The sequence below is a fragment of the Leiobunum rupestre genome, chromosome 8 (assembly GCF_980474605.1).
Source record: "Leiobunum rupestre chromosome 8, qqLeiRupe1.1.hap1, whole genome shotgun sequence".
In the NCBI taxonomy this organism is placed as follows: domain Eukaryota; kingdom Metazoa; phylum Arthropoda; class Arachnida; order Opiliones; family Sclerosomatidae; genus Leiobunum; species Leiobunum rupestre.
Genome location: NC_143391.1, coordinates 6,358,476 through 6,378,073, shown reverse-complemented (window position 1 = coordinate 6,378,073; position 19,598 = coordinate 6,358,476). Strand labels below are relative to the sequence as shown.

Here is a 19,598-nt window from a genome sequence, read left to right as displayed (position 1 = left end):
CTTCTGTTATTGCTATATAAATGGTGGATCAAATTTAATTCCAAAATTATATACAAAATTGAACTGATCCAAATTAGTCTTTGATCGAAAATTACAATTCAAAATGATCCAATTGTATGAAATTAAATATTATTCTGATTTGATCAGAATTATTTGAATAAAATTGAATTCAAACTGGATGTTTCTGAATTTCAGTTGGACATTAAATAAAATCATTTTCGTAAGGGATATAAAATATCAGTCATCTACCGGAACCATTTCGATAGTAATCCGACGAAGAAGACAGAAGCTAAACTTAGAACCACGTATCCCGCGAACAGAAAGGTGACTGCCATGATACTAAAGTGACTGTGGTGGTCCCAGATTCCTCCCCCGGGAAGAGGGTTGTACAGAATGAACGCGATCTGAATGAACCAAAACCCGGTCAACAGGGACGAAGCCGACCTCAGGATGGCGCATAGTGGATTACGTCGGTACTTCATCTCCAGACTGACGCCCGTGGCCATCGCTAGGATGGAATACACTAGAAGACGGTGAACGTGTCCGTGCAGAGGCGAAGTGCCCACCGTGTGATTATGGAACAGAAACGCAGTCACGAGGACCGCCAATAGATAAATGGCGTAGTCCGTATCGGGTGGAAAACGCTTTCCGTAAGACGAGAGCACATCGACCAGTCCACTGACGAGAAACAATGAGAACATGACCACGTGGTGACTACTTTCCACATAGATAAAGGCGGATATCGCTAGTAAAGACAAACAAAAACAATTACTTTGAATGTACAATTAAAATCGAGCTAGTTGCTATCAGTCTGTAATTATGTTCCGCTAGTGTGTTAGTTCCACCTCTTTCTATATTGTAACACTAATTACGTAGACTTGAGAATATGGTTTACCTGGGGTCTGTTACATGCTTTTTATTGCCCCGTCATATTGGAGCCAAATTCAATTTTAGTCAATACTGTGAGCTCTAAAATAGCGGTTGAAAATTTAAAACTTGCAGGTATTTGACACGGCTTGCTGAAGTTTCTGTATATCGTGAAATTATACGAGTTTTAATCGTTAGTGGCGCTTATCTTTTCAGCTATTACGTCAGATTCACGCCACTTCAATATGTATTTCGACTAACCTTTAACTATGTAACACACATATGGAACTTTATTAAAGACTTATGTCGTTATAAAAGCCACGGTCACACTAGAGCTTAAAAACCAGTTTAGATCGGTTTGAACGCCAGTTTTGACCGCCGACGGTAATTCTTGGTTCACACTTGCGAAATCGCTTCAATCCGGTTCGCTTATAGCCGAGGCTTAACGTCATTTCAAATTATGACCATAATTTTGAAAATACTAAAATGTATCCGAAAGCAATTGGTTAATCATGTTTACTACGATACAGTAATATTAGTTGACATAATTAGAAATTTTATTCCTATTATTTTTGAAAATACGAACAATTTTATTTCCCCGCCTTGTCGTTCTGAAAACGATTCTAAGCGAACCGACTTGGACGAGTTGCTTCCCGAACAGACTTGGATTATTTTTAATGGGGGCCCTACGGTCTCCCGCCCCCTTAAGTTTATTTTTATTGAGGGCCACTGGCCTAGGGGGGTGAAATGGGGGAAACATTTTAAAAATAGGGAGGGAAAATACGAGAATAAAAATTGGTTACGTTACTTACGCAAACATTTCTTGGCTTTAAAACTTTAAGGCTAGATTTCCCTCTCGACCAGGGTAGGAAAACAGTGTTTCTAAGACGGTGTAAAAAATATTTTCCAGAATTTCCGTGAAGTTTTTTATAAATATTTTTAATAAATTTGGGGGCCCCGGTGGCCCGCCACCCCTAGCTTTCGAATGATTTATATTAAGGGCCCCTTGATTTAATTTAAGAGTCATTGGCCCCAGGACTCCCTCTATTTCCAAGTCTGTTACCGAACCAACAAGGAGCGATTTCTCAAGCTGGTTTTGCAAACTAATTATCTGAAACGAAGTGATTTTAGGGGTAAAGCTTGTTTTCCACTAGCGCGCGTCACAATGTTTTATTTTCTTTACGCGTGTAAAAACGTTTGAACGTTTCAAAGCTGAGGAACGCGTCGTTGCGCGCGCCAGTGGAAAACAAGCTTAAGTGTGAACCTGGCTTAAGAGATGAGCGGAAATTCGTACTCGGCTTGGTAGTGGCGATCTCGCCGATGACTCCCACGAAACCACACAAAATCTTCGCGAACCCTTCTATCTCGAAGTTTCGAAACCTGGCCAATTTGAAGGTGAGAGTGCTCTTGTATCGGTTTTGAACTTTGTCTTCGGGATCGGAAGGATAAGCCAAAGATCGGCAGTACTTGGAGATCGTTCCGACAGTCCAGTGGAAACCGAAAATTGTGAATAAAACACCTGGGAAAACATGACCAATGAAGCTCCCCATCCTTTAAGCAAAGCGAACGAGAGAGAAAACGCTTCGACTGACGTGTCATCGAGTAGAGTCCTACACCCGCGTGTCAACCGCATCTGTCATTTTTGTTTCGTTGCCCCAAGGAGGGGAAATGAAATTATAGTTTCCCCCTGAATCGGGTCGTCTTGGATAGGTGTTGGATAGGATTACCTCGCCGTGTTCGTAAAGGCGCGAGTTCAGTGGAGTTTGCGGTTGAGGCTGTGAGGGGCGCTTCGGGGTTAACGTCAGAGTCTTGGCCGACCGATCAAGGGGTGGTGGTGGAAGGGAGCAGGTCACCTCGTACTAGTCGCAAAGGCATTTTTCAAGGGTCTGAGTTTAACGCAACAACTTCGAGGTACGCCTGCCCCCTCCGCTTTTCGATCATCGTTCATCGTTCATCGTTTCACTTGGCGCCGTCGCGGCGGGTTGGCCTTGTAGAAGACTATGTTACGAAAGTTTCAAAAATTATCCGCTAACACCGCCGAAGCGGCGCTGCGGTTGTGAAATCGCTGTCATGTTTATTACTTAACTTAAATATTACTTAAATATAAAAGTTCTTGGTTTAAAAGTTATAAGAATAATTTTTAAGTAACGTAATATCATTAAACATAGATGGCGATAGCGTCACTAACTTTTACTATTCAAACTTTATCTCTTGAATCCGTTTCCTGGTCAAGGGGTGTGACACTTATCGGAGTAATACGCGTGGCTTACAACGTATGGCCTGAAGTAACAAATAAGTGTGACACGAAGTAACAAATAAGTAAATAAGTGTGACACTTATCGGAGGCCGTTCAAATATGACCAAAAGTATCAAATAAGTGTGACACTTATCGGAGGCCGTTCTAATATGACCAAAAGTAACAAATAAGTGTGACACTTATCGGAGGCCGTTCTAATATGACCAAAAGTAACAAATAAGTGTGACCCTTATCGGAGGCCGTTCTAATATGACCAAAAGTTACAAATAAGTGTGACACTTATCGGAGGCCGTTCTAATATGACCAAAAGTAACAAACAAGTGTGACACTTATCGGAGTAATACGCGATGCTTACAACGTATGACCTGAAGTAAATTAAGTGTGACACTTACCGGAAGCCGTGAATTTCCCTCTGGCATTTTCCAAGGCCGTTCTAATATGACCTGAAGTAACAAATAATTGTGACACTTGTCGGAGTAATACGCGATGCTTACAACGTATGACCTGCAGTAACAAATAAGTGTGACACTTATCGGAGGCCGTTCTAATATTACCAAAAGTAACAAATAAGTGTGACACTTGTCGGAGTAATACGCGATGCTTACAACGTATGACCTGAAGTAACAAATAAGTGTGACACTTATCGGAAGCCGTGAATTTATCTCTGGCATTTTCCAAGGCCGTTTTAATATGACCTGAAGTAACAAATAAGTGTGACACTTATCGGAGGCCGTGAATTTATCTCTGGCATTTTCCAATGCCGTTCTAATATGACCTGAAGTAACAAATAAGTGTGACACTTATCGGAGTAATACGCGATGCTTACAACGTATGACCTGAAGTAACAAATAAGTGTGACACTTATCGGAGGCCGTTCTATTCGCGGCTTGGGCGTGGGGATTACACAGCGTGGGCTTCTGGCATTCAGAAGGTTGCGGGCTTTAATTTTAAAAAACTCTATAGTAAAAACGTTTGTACTATAGAGTGTTGTTAAATTAAATATTAAAGAAACCAATTTAACACTGTTAAACTTGATATCATAGGTCGGGGGGCTCTGGGCTTCAAAGATCGCCAATGCCCTAGGTTAGGCTGGGGCTCGCGAACGCAGTCGCTCTCTTTTGTATATTAGAATGCCGATCTCTCTTGATATATAACGGTTCGATTGATAGCCGGGCAATGAAATAATATGAACACCTTCTTGGCGAACTTGTTTTTATAGCGGAAATAGCACCGACGCGAAAAGGTTTATGACCGCCAGATTCCGCTAATGTTAAAATGGTTCTTTCTAATACAAAAATGTATTAACAGAGAATACGAAGCCACAAATACACAGCCACTGAAGGGCAGGGCTGAATTAACCATTAAACGAGATAAGCAAATGCTTAGGGCAACAACCCAGGTAGCACGAGCACGTGTATATTAGGCTGATATTTAGTATTCATCGTTTATATTCCGTGTTGAGTAAAATATATACGTCGTTTCAACGTGTTAAGTTAGTATATAAGACACTTATTCAGTCATGTGTTACGCTACACGTGTTTCCTACGTATAGATTTGGTTAATATATCACTAGATTGGCAGACAGGTAGTTTTTTCGTATATAAATAGTAGATAAATAACTAGGTTGGAAGTGTTAAGCTTTACGTTGTGCTTACGTAGATATATGCCTGATTTACATGTGCTCCTGCTATACCGGATATAATTGCAAAATATATCAGAAGATTGGTAATTGAGGTGAATGGTTCCTTTTAAAAACCCTCCCTTGGGCGTAGCTTTGACTACTCAAAATTTTTATCACCTTCCTTACCCCCTCTTTAATTTCACCAGGTATTTTTAAGTGTTAAATTATGCGTACTTACCGATTATACAATGCGCTTATTAAGTTTAAATTACATTAAATCATACGGTATTAAGCTGGTGTAGTAAGGAGTTATTTTTCGTGTATTTACCGGTAAAATTTCATGCATTAAGATATTATTTCTAGTACATTTTTGATATTTTTCGTGTGTCAAACGCTTCTTTTTCGTGCACTAATTGGATATTTTGCGTGCATTAATTGGTTATTTTTAACGTAGTTAGGGATATTTGACATGCATTAATTCGTTATTTTGCGTGAACAATTTCGTTATTTAACGTTAACTTATTTCTTATTTTCCTTGTATTAAGCGATATTTTCCGTGTATTTATAGGTTATTTGGCGTAAATTATGTTGTTTGTTTTAGTGTATTAAGCGGATATTTGGCATACAATTAGAGGTTATTTTTCGAGTAATAAGCACTTATTTTGCGTGCACGAAGAGATTATTTCGAATCTATTATTTTGCATGTATTAAGCTTTTTTTCGTATATAAAGCGGTTTTTTATTTATGGCGTACTGTTCCGAAGGATGGTTTGACTTTCAAACGCTGAAAAGGTCTCCATTTCAAGATTTCAAAAGCGATTTATAAATATATTTTTGAAAGATTCTTTTCTGAGGTCTATTCATTAATTTAATAAAATTAACTAAAAGTATATCTTAAATTGTAATATACAATTTCGTGGCGTATGTCCTTCACATACATTTTGTAAGATAATTGGGCAGAACTAAAGATAATGGAGATCTGTTGTATAAATACAGCATTGAAGAGATGGAAATTATTTCTTAGTCATATGTTTTTGATATTCAATATATTCTCTTTTACCGAGTCCTAGAGAGAATGAAAGTTACACAAAATCAATAAGTGTATTGTCTCTCAAAAACTTTAATCTATCTAGTATTAAACGAAAACTCATCGTCAATGTGTAACGCTTCATCACATAATTAAACAAGTTGGCAAGCCAAAATATACCTCTCCTCGGAAAATTTTTTAATTTTCAGTGAAGCGTGACTGTATCCGTGGCTCTGCGGTAGAACGCTCACCTGTCGTTCAAGAGGGCTCGGGTTCGAATCCCGGCTGATTAAAAAATTATACTACACCCAATGACAAAAAGAGGGCGCTTTTGGAAAAACCTTTTCCCTGATTCTAAGAAACTGGGTACGCAGTGATTACCCTTTGCACGGAAAATGCGAACGCGTTCGCAGACCCACAGACAGACACGGTGATTGTAATACCCCTCCAGGGTACAAAGTACCCTCGGAGAGGTAAAAATAAACAATAAATACGCAAAAAGTAATCAATAAATGCACGCAAAATAGCCAATTAATGCACCCAAAATAGCCAAGTATTGCCCAAAAACCAACTAATGTATGCACGCAAAATAACCAATGACTGCAAACAAAATAACCAATTAATGTTCATAAAATAACCAATTAATGTTCATAAAATAAACAATTAATGCATGCCAAATAACCGATTGACCAACGAATAAAACCGATTGACACAGAAAAAAAAGGAAATAATGTACGCGAAATAATTCCTGAATTCACGGAAACTAACCGCTAAATACACACAAAAATAACTCCTGAATACACGCAAAATCGCTGATTAATACGATATAATTGAAATAAAAAACACGGTTATAGTTTTCAAGCTTAATGCTATTTGAACTTAATAGGCGCTTTTAGGACTCGTCTCGTACTAGGGGGCTCACTCGTTTTGAGTCCACGGCTCAACACAAATTTAGCTATACTTTACTTAAAAATTATATTTTTATCAAAAAGAAAACGGTAGAAAGCAGAGCCAATCTGAGGCCCGTGGCGAAAGTTACTCGCGAGCCCTTTAGTTAGCTTCAGCCGTCCAGCTTCCAGGTTAACATGATTTGGCTCCCCTTTAGAGCGTTTTCCATCCGTCTGATTTGAACCCCCCTGTTGTCTCTTTGATTGGCCCCGATCAGTCCTTCGTGCAGTGGCGGACTGGGTCTAAAATTTTGGGCTGCCAGAAGACAAAGGGCCCCAGCTTTAACAACTATAACGCGCTCATGTTTGAGGGGCCCACTTCATGAACGGTCCGTGGGGCCCACCTGCCATCGGGCAGGTTCACTCAATGGCCCGTCTGCCACTGCCTTCGTGGGCGATTTTCAGCACTGCCCCGGGGATTTTGCCCCCTCCTGCACGGTCTTGATGAGTCACATGATTTTTAGATATAGCAGGATACGTGGATTACGTGACAAATAAATTTTAAGCTTTAAGTCTTTGTTTTGTGCCCTACGGAATTTTAACTATTGCTATAGTATAGTATCCTCCAATCCAGGGACGGAGATCCCGTGGGGGCTCCGGGGCCATTGTCCCCAAAGAGAAAAAAGTAGGCGCATAGCCCCCACTGAAAAATATTTGTGCGGAAAGCCCCAAGACCAATTTTAAACTATTGTTTTTAATTTATTAAAATGTAATAATTTGCTATTACTAAAGAAGGGTACATAAAAATAAATAAGCGTAAGTTTTAGTCCTATAAAATGTTTAACCCAAAATTTATCCGTCGCGTACACAGCTTTATCAAAATATTTTAATTATCCGAAGAAATCGACTTTGAATTAACTATAAATGAATTCATTGACGTTTCAGATATCAGAAAAACTCTTTTATAGAAATTAAACATTAATATTACCTTTTTTAGTTTGATGTAAATACATTTTATATGAAAAAAACAGCCGAGCCCCCACCATCATTTTTGCGATCGCCGCCGCTGCTCCAATCGCTTTTTGTTCCCCTTTGGGTACCCTGGTTTATGTATACCAACACTTAATCCGATCATATGAAAACTGCCATGTCTAACACTTTTCCTCCAAATTAAGAGACTAACTAAATCTACTTTATGCGTTATAACATAAAATAACATCTGCCACTAACATTATAAGGTTAAAATATAAAAAGTAGCGTTGTAGAGTTTGCTTAGAAAAATAAATGTACCTCGAAAAAACACAGGCCTCTGCTGCCGCTTAGGTTACAAAATAAACACGGCAGAAGCGTACATAATTTGACTGTCGAACGTACGAAAGCTCGGAACAATCGCGAAATGCGCGGTTAAAAAGTAAGTAAAAACGAACTTTTCAAAAATAAACGTGGGTCACGTGGGTGCAAAGGTCCCATGACTCGCATCATCGACTTAACAGCCAATAGGATTCGGTTCAGTCAATTATTTTTTAGGGGTGGACTACTATTGATGAGACGCGGAATAATCCGCGACCGGTCTCAGCTCGTATTTAGTCACTCGAGCTCGTCTCAGGCTCGTATCATTAACAACTCTTATGATAAATTGATGTCTCTACTCGGGCTCTTTTTTATACTATTTTTGGGACTCAGACTCAGTCTCGTCTCAAAACAATTAAGGGTCTCGTCTCAGCTCCGAAATTAGACAATATATTTCTTGGTCTCGTCTCGTGCTCAAAATGTTATACGTTTTTTTGAATGGTCTCACCCGAGGCTCGAGAATTAATGAAATTTAGAAGGGCTCAAAAATTAATACGAATATTTAAGGACTCGGTCTCAAACTCAAAAATTGGCTCAAAATTGAGACTCCATAGGGGCCCAGGGGGCATCAAAATGTTTAAAGTGCTTACTGGCAGAAAAGGGCGAATATTTCACAATCAAATGGGGAAAGATTACGCGATGAAATGAGGAGTGGTCATGGTTTTTACAAACACTTCCATGGGTTTTTTTTTTGCACTTTTTCGAGACCCCCCTCCCCCTTAGGCCTGCCTTTTACTGTACTAAATTTCCACCCCCTTCTGGACTCCCTCTTAACATTCCCATACTTTGATCCCCCCCCCCCCTTGCTGGTACTTTATCCAGATGGGGGCCCACATGTTATTTTATAAATATACCCGATTGTGTGTACCCAAATGTCCCTGCAAAATAAGCAAATTATATAAGAATTGTTAAGAGCTGTTGAAACTGTAATAGATAATATAAAAGCTGGATTTATTAGGCGCTGTAAGTATACAGAATGATTGATAAAGTGAAACTTAAAATACCAACTTTATTTTATTTTAACAAAACCGGGTTGCCACAGGTCAGGGAAAATAGTGAAATCGGGGAAACGTATAGGGAATTTTAAAAACTTGTAAAAAGTCAGGGAAATTTAAATTTATTTTAAACATTTTAGGAAGGTGTGTTTTTATGTTCTTTAAACGTTCTGGTAATTTTTAAGCGTTGTAATTCCAACGTTTCAATATTTTAGACAAAAAATAACCTTTTTACTGAAATATAAGTTAAAGGTCAGGGAAAACAGGGAGCATTTAGGGAATTTGAATCTGAAAATATCGTAACAACACTTTATGTTACGTTAGTACCTATTTAACAAGATAAAACAAAATTCATACATTTATATTACACCTTTTATCATAAAACCATGTATTTAAAAATTGACAAAATGTATGATTTTGAGTTTTTGCGTGACGTTTAAATTTAAAAAAAAATGCTCTGAACAATTTGGAGAATGCATTTCATGGTCTTATCAAACCAAAAACTGATTAGCTGATAATTATTGTTACTATTAGTATTTTAGACAAAGATCGTGTTGTCAATATTATTTACTAGACTAATCATTAATATTAAATGTTTTACAAACCATGGCGTTAGAATTTAGAATAAAATTAATTGTTAATTTTGTAAATTTAATTTATTGTAACTATCGGCTTGAAAAGGGACCACGGTCCGAAAGCTCGCCAATGTAAATAACTAAAAATTTTAACCATGAAGTATCTTGGCTTTTAAATACTGTTGTTTTTATTCTTTACTAGACTGTTATAACGATGTAATTTCTATAGAGTATTACCAGCTCCATATCTAAGACTGTTTTCCTGTTTTTGGGCCTACACAGCCGAGTATTTGCGAGGGTTTTGACATTATTTTAAAGAAATCCCGTACACTTTTTAAGGAATTACGAAACCCAGCCGGGATTTCTCCAAAATCCGGAAATTTTTTCACAATCTCTAAATCCTGCCAGAAATACAGAAATCCGACGCGAAATCTCGAAATTCGTCCAGAAATCGCGAAATCCGACAAGAAATTTAATTGAGGAATTGTAAAATCACGAAATTCCAAAATTAATCGAGAAATCACGAAATCCAACGATAAATCAATAAATCCAACGAGAACTAACGAAATCCGACGATAAATCAATAAACCCCGAAATCCAACGAGAAATCGAGAAATCGCGAAATCCAACGGTAAATCAATAAATCCCGAAATCCAACGAGAAATCGCGAAATCCGACGATAAATAAATAAATCCCGAAATCCAACGAGAAATTGAGAAATCACGAAATCCGACGATAAATCAATAAATCCCGAAATCCAATGAGAAATCTAGAAATCGAAAAATCCGACGATAAATCAATAAATCCCGAAATCCAACGAGAATTTGAGAAATCGAGAAATCCGGCGATAAATCAATAAATCCCGAAATCCAACGAGAAATCGAGAAATCACGAAATCCGACGATAAATCAATAAATCCCGATTATCCCGAAATCCAAAGAGAAATCGAGAAATCCGATGAGAAATCACGAAATCCGGCGATAAATCAATAAATCCCGAAATCCAATGAGAAATCGCGAAATCGTGAAATCCGACGATAAATCAATAAATCCCGAAATAAAACGAGAAATCGAGAAATCGCGAAATCCAACGGTAAAGCAATAAATCCCGAAATCCAACGAGAAATCGAGAAATCGCAAAATCCGACGATAAATGAATAAACCCCGAAATCCAACGAGAAATCGCGAAATCCGACGATAAATAAATAAATCCCGAAATCCAACGAGAAATTGAGAAATCACGAAATCCGGCGATAAATCAATAAATCCCGAAATCCAACGAGAAAACGCGAAATCCGACGATAAATAAATAAATCCCGAAATCCAACGAGAAATTGAGAAATCGAGAAATCCGACGATAAATCAATAAATCCCGAAATCCAACGAGAATTTGAGAAATCGAGAAATCCGGCGATAAATCAATAAATCCCGAAATCCAACGAGAAATCGAGAAATCACGAAATCCGACGATAAATCGAGAAATCCGATGAGAAATCACGAAATCCGGCGATAAATCAATAAATCCCGAAATCCAATGAGAAATCGCGAAATCGCGAAATCCGACGATAAATCAATAAATCCCGAAATCCAACGAGAAATCGCGAAATCGCGAAATCCGACGCGAAATCGCGAAATCCGACGATAAATCAATAAATCCCGAAATCCAACGAGAAATCGAGAAATCGCGAAATCCAACGGTAAATCAATAAATCCCGAAATCCAACGAGAAATCGAGAAATCGCAAAATCCGACGATAAATGAATAAACCCCGAAATCCAACGAGAAATCGAGAAATCGCGAAATCCAACGGTAAATCAATAAATCCCGAAATCCAACGAGAAATCGCGAAATCCGACGATAAATCAATAAATCCCGAAATCCAACGATAAATCAATAAACCCGAAATCCAACGATAAATCAATAAATCCCGAAATCCAACGATAAATTGAGAAATCCGATGAGAAATCACGAAATCCGACGATAATACAATAAATCCCGAAATCCAATGAGAAATCGAGAAATCGAGAAATCCAACGAGAAATCGCGAAATCCGACGATAAATAAATAAATCCCGAAATCCAACGAGAAATTGAGAAATCACGAAATCCGGCGATAAATCAATAAATCCCGAAATCCAACGAGAAATCGCGAAATCCGACGATAAATAAATAAATCCCGAAATCCAACGAGAAATTGAGAAATCACGAAATCCGACGATAAATCAATAAATCCCGAAATCCAATGAGAAATCTAGAAATCGAGAAATCCGACGATAAATCAATAAATCCCGAAATCCAACGAGAATTTGAGAAATCGAGAAATCCGGCGATAAATCAATAAATCCCGAAATCCAACGAGAAATCGAGAAATCACGAAATCCGACGATAAATCGAGAAATCCGATGAGAAATCACGAAATCCGGCGATAAATCAATAAATCCCGAAATCCAATGAGAAATCGCGAAATCGCGAAATCCGACGATAAATCAATAAATCCCGAAATCCAACGAGAAATCGAGAAATCGCAAAATCCGACGATAAATGAATAAACCCCGAAATCCAACGAGAAATCGAGAAATCGCGAAATCCAACGGTAAATCAATAAATCCCGAAATCCAACGAGAAATCGCGAAATCCGACGATAAATCAATAAATCCCGAAATCCAACGATAAATCAATAAACCCGAAATCCAACGATAAATCAATAAATCCCGAAATCCAACGATAAATTGAGAAATCCGATGAGAAATCACGAAATCCGACGATAATACAATAAATCCCGAAATCCAATGAGAAATCGAGAAATCGAGAAATCCGACGATAAATCAATAAATCCCGAAATCCAACGAGAATTTGAGAAATCGAGAAATCCGGCGATAAATCAATAAATCCCGAAATCCAACGAGAAATCGAGAAATCACGAAATCCGACGATAAATCAATAAATCCCGATTATCCCGAAATCCAAAGAGAAATCGAGAAATCCGATGAGAAATCACGAAATCCGGCGATAAATCAATAAATCCCGAAATCCAATGAGAAATCGCGAAATCCCGAAATCCAATGAGAAATCGCGAAATCCGACGATAAATCAATAAATCCCGAAATCCAATGAGAAATCGCGAAATCCCGAAATCCAATGAGAAATCGCGAAATCCGACGATAAATCAATAAATCCCGAAATCCAATGAGAAATCGCGAAATCGCGAAATCCGACGATAAATCAATAAATCCCGAAATCCAACGAGAATTTGGGAAATCGAGAAATCCGGCGATAAATCAATAAATCCCGAAATCCAAAGAGAAATCGAGAAATCACGAAATCCGACGATAAATCAATAAATCCCGATTATCCCGAAATCCAAAGAGAAATCGAGAAATCCGATGAGAAATCACGAAATCCGGAAATCCAATGAGAAATCGCGAAATCCGACGATAAATCAATAAATCCCGAAATCCAATGAGAAATCGCGAAATCGCGAAATCCGACGATAAATCAATAAATCCCGAAATCCAACGAGAATTTGAGAAATCGAGAAATCCGGCGATAAATCAATAAATCCCGAAATCCAACGAGAAATCGAGAAATCACGAAATCCGACGATAAATCAATAAATCCCGATTATCCCGAAATCCAAAGAGAAATCGAGAAATCCGATGAGAAATCACGAAATCCGGCGATAAATCACGAAATCCGGCGATAAATCCATAAATCCCGAAATCCAATGAGAAATCGCGAAATCACGAAATCTGACGATAAATCAATAAATCCCGAAATCCAACGAGAAATCGAGAAATCCGATGATAAATCTCGAAATCCGACGATAAATCAATAAACCCCGAAATCCAACGAGAAATCGAGAAATCGCGAAATCTGACGATAAATCAATAAATCCCGAAATCCAACGAGAAATCGAGAAATCACGAAATCCGGCGATAAATCGATAAATCCCGAAATCCAACGAGAAATCGAGAAATCCGATGATAAATCGCGAAATCCGACGATAAATCAATAAATCCCGAAATCCAACGATAAGTCGAGAAATCCCGAAATCCGGGACCTAAGTTAAGAAATACGAAATCCAACAAGAAATCTTGATCCCGTTTTCAATACGGAAAACGCTTAATTAAAGAAGTGAGTTAATATTGACGCTTAATCAATAAACCCGAAATCCAACGATAAATCAATAAATCCCGAAATCCAACGATAAATTGAGAAATCCGATGAGAAATCACGAAATCCGACGATAAATCAATAAATCCCGAAATCCAATGAGAAATCGAGAAATTCGACGCGAAATCGCGAAATCCGACGATAAATCAATAAATCCCGAAATCCAACGAGAAATCGCGAAATCGCGAAATCCGACGCGAAATCGCGAAATCCGACGATAAATCAATAAATCCCGAAATCCAACGAGAAATCGAGAAATCGCGAAATCCAACGGTAAATCAATAAATCCCAAAATCCAACGAGAAATCGAGAAATCGCAAAATCCGACGATAAATGAATAAACCCCGAAATCCAACGAGAAATCGAGAAATCGCGAAATCCAACGGTAAATCAATAAATCCCGAAATCCAACGAGAAAGCGCGAAATCCGACGATAAATCAATAAATCCCGAAATCCAACGATAAATCAATAAACCCGAAATCCAACGATAAATCAATAAATCCCGAAATCCAACGATAAATCAATAAACCCCGAAATCCAACGAGAAATCGAGAAATCGCGAAATCTGACGATAAATCAATAAATCCCGAAATCCAACGAGAAATCGAGAAATCACGAAATCCGGCGATAAATCGATAAATCCCGAAATCCAACGAGAAATCGAGAAATCCGATGATAAATCACGAAATCCGACGATAATACAATAAATCCCGAAATCCAATGAGAAATCGAGAAATCGAGAAATCCGACGATAAATCAATAAATCCCGAAATCCAACGAGAATTTGAGAAATCGAGAAATCCGGCGATAAATCAATAAATCCCGAAATCCAACGAGAAATCGAGAAATCACGAAATCCGACGATAAATCAATAAATCCCGATTATCCCGAAATCCAAAGAGAAATCGAGAAATCCAACGAGAAATCGAGAAATCGCGAAATCTGACGATAAATCAATAAATCCCGATTATCCCGAAATCCAAAGAGAAATCGAGAAATCCGATGAGAAATCACGAAATCCGGCGATAAATCAATAAATCCCGAAATCCAATGAGAAATCGCGAAATCCCGAAATCCAATGAGAAATCGCGAAATCCGACGATAAATCAATAAATCCCGAAATCCAATGAGAAATCGCGAAATCGCGAAATCCGACGATAAATCAATAAATCCCGAAATCCAACGAGAATTTGAGAAATCGAGAAATCCGGCGATAAATCAATAAATCCCGAAATCCAACGAGAAATCGAGAAATCACGAAATCCGACGATAAATCAATAAATCCCGATTATCCCGAAATCCAAAGAGAAATCGAGAAATCCGATGAGAAATCACGAAATCCGGCGATAAATCACGAAATCCGGCGATAAATCAATAAATCCCGAAATCCAATGAGAAATCGCGAAATCACGAAATCTGACGATAAATCAATAAATCCCGAAATCCAACGAGAAATCGAGAAATCCGATGATAAATCTCGAAATCCGACGATAAATCAATAAACCCCGAAATCCAACGAGAAATCGAGAAATCGCGAAATCTGACGATAAATCAATAAATCCCGAAATCCAACGAGAAATCGAGAAATCACGAAATCCGGCGATAAATCGATAAATCCCGAAATCCAACGAGAAATCGAGAAATCCGATGATAAATCGCGAAATCCGACGATAAATCAATAAATCCCGAAATCCAACGATAAGTCGAGAAATCCCGAAATCCGGGACCTAAGTTAAGAAATACGAAATCCAACAAGAAATCTTGATCCCGTTTTCAATACGGAAAACGCTTAATTAAAGAAGTGAGTTAATATTGACGCTTAACCGGTTTGCGTAGCAGAAAAAGAGCGTTAAGATTGTTTATAAGGAGGGGGAGAGTGGAAGAGACATCACGCGCCTATTTTGCGGCTGAGTGTATCGACACGAACTGGCGAACCGGGATTCTTACAAAAGAGATACGCTCCGACGACTTGACAAATGGCGGTTCGCGAAGAAGCTTCATTATCGGGGGGGGGGTCCCTAGGAAACGGGACTAATAGAGGGCGGGACAAATTAGAGACGCCAATTAATCAAACACTAGATAACCCCCCCCCCCCCCTCTTTGCCATTTTCTACATCCACCGAAACCCGACAAAGAACGGAACAAGACGTACATGACATCGGAGTCCACTCAACCCGTCATTTGTTCAAGGGAACAGAAACTAAATCGAAAAATCGTCAGCTAAGACGCGCCACGAATTAATTTTAGCGAAACCAGCGCCAGGTCAGCCTTAGCTTCTGTTAAACCTGGAGGTAGAAATGAAATTTCGTTAATCTACCATAAATATGGAAGTTCGTACTTCCTTTAAGAGAGAGTATATGAAGTTGGAAGATTGGTGGTACAGTAACGAGCTAGATTAGGTTTGATTGGTTGAGATTTCCAAATCTTACGAAAGGGGACTAAATTAAATATTTACAACGGGGCATTCGGTGTCACTATTCAATTACTAAGCCGCGTTCACACTAGACATTTTGGAAATGTTTTAAAACGGTTTTGTAAGATCAAATTGTAAAAATTTGTGGTCGAATGTATTTATCGTATGCCTACAGTTGACATCGAATATGTTCAATTTGATCTTTCGAAACCATTTTTATCGTTCCATACAAAGGTGTCTAGTGTCAACGCGGGTTTATTCTCTCGAATTTAACAAGCCCACTGTCTTATGTTCAAGGCTTAGCGTTAAATTTTAAACGGAAATTATTATTAATATCTTTTTGATTGAACAAAATTAAATTAAAATATAATAATAATCAGCAAAGCACCAACTTACACCTAAATCATCATTCGATCTTTAAAGCCAGTAATTCAGGTGACCGGGTTAGGGTGGTGGCGTGCCCTTCGTGCCACGCGAGCCAACAGCTCTTACCATTAACCTAGACAAGTTTTTACGAAAAGGGCAAACCGAAAAATTCGGGGGAAAACCTCTATAACCAGAGAAGAAAGAACTTGTAAACTCAGCGCAGGAGGAACGGTTCCGAGTAATCACCCAGCGCCGCAAGCTGGGATCGGACCCGGCTCCTCTTGCTGCGAGGCGAAAGTGCTAATCACGCTGCCACAGATATTTTAATTGATTCATTATTTTTTAAAGAGCTACGAGTAATCTTCAGTTAAACTAAGAAACTGTCGGCTACTCTTCGGATGATCAAACTAAAACATTTCACTCTTCAGCTACGATAGAGGGCGATACATTACCAACTTGACAAAGAAATTAACAACGATTAGTTCCCAATCACCCTGTCCAAGATGATGTTTATCACCTTACCTGAACAGCAACGAAAAACTACAACTACAGCCCCAACGAAAGAGATAATTTCACTATCAGCTATCAACATCGAACCGCTGACGAAAATGTATATGCTCAGCTCCACTTACATTGTTAGTTGTAGGCTTCCCTTGCGCTCGGCCTTGTCAAACATTCTAAAATTTTCTGAATTTACTAAATTTGTACAAACAGCCAACTGAACAGATTAAATAGGTCGTAATTTTAAGATATCTGAAAATAGTCAGTACGTCAGATCAGGTTGATCGGTCACAGTGTTGGGGAAAAAAAACAAAATAGGCGTTAAAATTTAAATCCCGGGCCTCGAGAGAGCCGTTACTACTGGAGATAGCTATACTTTTTCGCAGATAAACATCGGAGAAAAGTACCTGGGTTTCTTCAGACACGGCCCCCGAGGCTGCGTTTTTGCGTCCAATGGAAAATATTGCGTTCATCGGTTCTTGTGATAAACGTAAAATATTACGTTCATCTGTTTTGGCGTCTAACGAAAAATTTTGTGTTCATCGGTTTTTGCGTCCAACGGAAATTTTTTCGTTAATCGGTTCTTGCGTCCAACGGAAAATATTACGTGAATCGGTTCTTGCGTCCAACGGAAAATATTACGTGAATCGGTTCTTGCGTCCAACGGAAAATATTACGTGAATCGGTTCTTGAGTAAAACGGAAAATATTGCGTTCATCGGTTTTGGCGTCCAACGGAAAATTTTGTGTTCATCGGTTTTTGCGTCCAACGGAATTTTTTTCGTTAATCGGTTCTTGCGTCCAACGTAAAATATTACGTGAATCGGTTCTTGCGTCCAACGGAAAATATTACGTGAATCGGTTCTTGAGTAAAACGGAAAATATTGCGTTCATCGGTTTTGGCGTCCAACGGAAAATTTTGTGTTCATTGGTTTTTGCGTCCAACGGAATTTTTTTCGTTAATCGGTTCTTGCGTCCAACGTAAAATATTACGTTCATCTGTTTTGGCGTCTAACGAAAAATTTTGTGTTCATCGGTTTTTGCGTCCAACGGAAATTTTTTCGTTAATCGGTTCTTGCGTCCAACGGAAAATTCTTGCGTCCAACGGAAAATATTACGTGAATCGGTTCTTGCGTCCAACGGAAAATATTACGTGAATCGGTTCTTGCGTCCAACGGAAAATATTGCGGTAATCGGTTCTTGAGTAAAACGGAAAATATTGCGTTCATCGGTTTTTGCGTCCAACGGAAAATTTTGTGTTCATCGGTTTTTGCGTCCAACGGAAATTTTTTCGTTAATCGTTTCTTGCGTCCAACGGAAAATATTACGTGAATCGGTTCTTGCGTAAAACGGAAAATATTGCGTTCATCGGTTTTTGCGTCCAACGGAAAATTTTGTGTTCATCGGTTTTTGCGTCCAACGGAAATTTTTTCGTTAATCGGTTCTTGCGTCCAACGGAAAATATTGCGGTAATCGGTTCTTGAGTAAAACGGAAAATATTGCGTTCATCGGTTTTTGCGTCCAACGGAAAATTTTGTGTTCATCGGTTTTTGCGTCCAACGGAAATTTTTTCGTTAATCGTTTCTTGCGTCCAACGGAAAATATTACGTGAATCGGTTCTTGCGTAAAACGGAAAATATTGCGTTCATCGGTTTTTGCGTCCAACGGAAAATTTTGTGTTCATCGGTTTTTGCGTCCAACGGAAATTTTTTCGTTAATCGGTTCTTGCGTCCAACGGAAAATATTGCGGTAATCGGTTCTTGAGTAAAACGGAAAATATTGCGTTCATCGGTTTTTGCGTCCAACGGAAAATTTTGTGTTCATCGGTTTTTGCGTCCAACGGAAATTTTTTCGTTAATCGGTTCTTGCGTCCAACGGAAAATATTGCGGTAATCGGTTCTTGAGTAAAACGGAAAATATTGCGTTCATCGGTTTTTGCGTCCAACGGAAAATATTACGTGAATCGGTTTTTGCGTCCAACGGAAAATATTACGTTAATCGGTTCTTGCGTCCAACGGAAAATATTGCGGTAATCGGTTCTTGAGTAAAACGGAAAATATTGCGTTCATCGGTTTTTGCGTCCAACGGAAAATTTTGTGTTCATCGGTTTTTGCGTCCAACGGAAATTTTTTCGTTAATCGTTTCTTGCGTCCAACGGAAAATATTACGTGAATCGGTTCTTGCGTAAAACGGAAAATATTGCGTTCATCGGTTTTTGCGTCCAACGGAAAATTTTGTGTTCATCGGTTTTTGCGTCCAACGGAAATTTTTTCGTTAATCGGTTCTTGCGTCCAACGGAAAATATTGCGGTAATCGGTTCTTGAGTAAAACGGAAAATATTGCGTTCATCGGTTTTTGCGTCCAACGGAAAATTTTGTGTTCATCGGTTTTTGCGTCCAACGGAAATTTTTTCGTTAATCGTTTCTTGCGTCCAACGGAAAATATTACGTGAATCGGTTCTTGCGTAAAACGGAAAATATTGCGTTCATCGGTTTTTGCGTCCAACGGAAAATTTTGTGTTCATCGGTTTTTGCGTCCAACGGAAATTTTTTCGTTAATCGTTTCTTGC

General features: G+C 38.6%; 1 protein-coding gene across 1 annotated transcript; it reads right to left on the bottom strand.

The window, feature by feature from the left end:
- Nucleotides 1–245: 245 nt before the first annotated feature.
- On the bottom strand, nt 246–2,417 carry LOC149932254 (transmembrane protein 45B-like). Its single transcript, XM_090157090.1, has 2 exons — nt 2,162–2,417; nt 246–745 (listed from the first exon to the last, which is right to left on the bottom strand). The coding sequence occupies exons 1-2, from the start codon at nt 2,415–2,417 to the stop codon at nt 246–248; spliced, it is 756 nt and encodes a 251-aa protein (XP_090013216.1).
- Nucleotides 2,418–19,598: the final 17,181 nt, after the last annotated feature.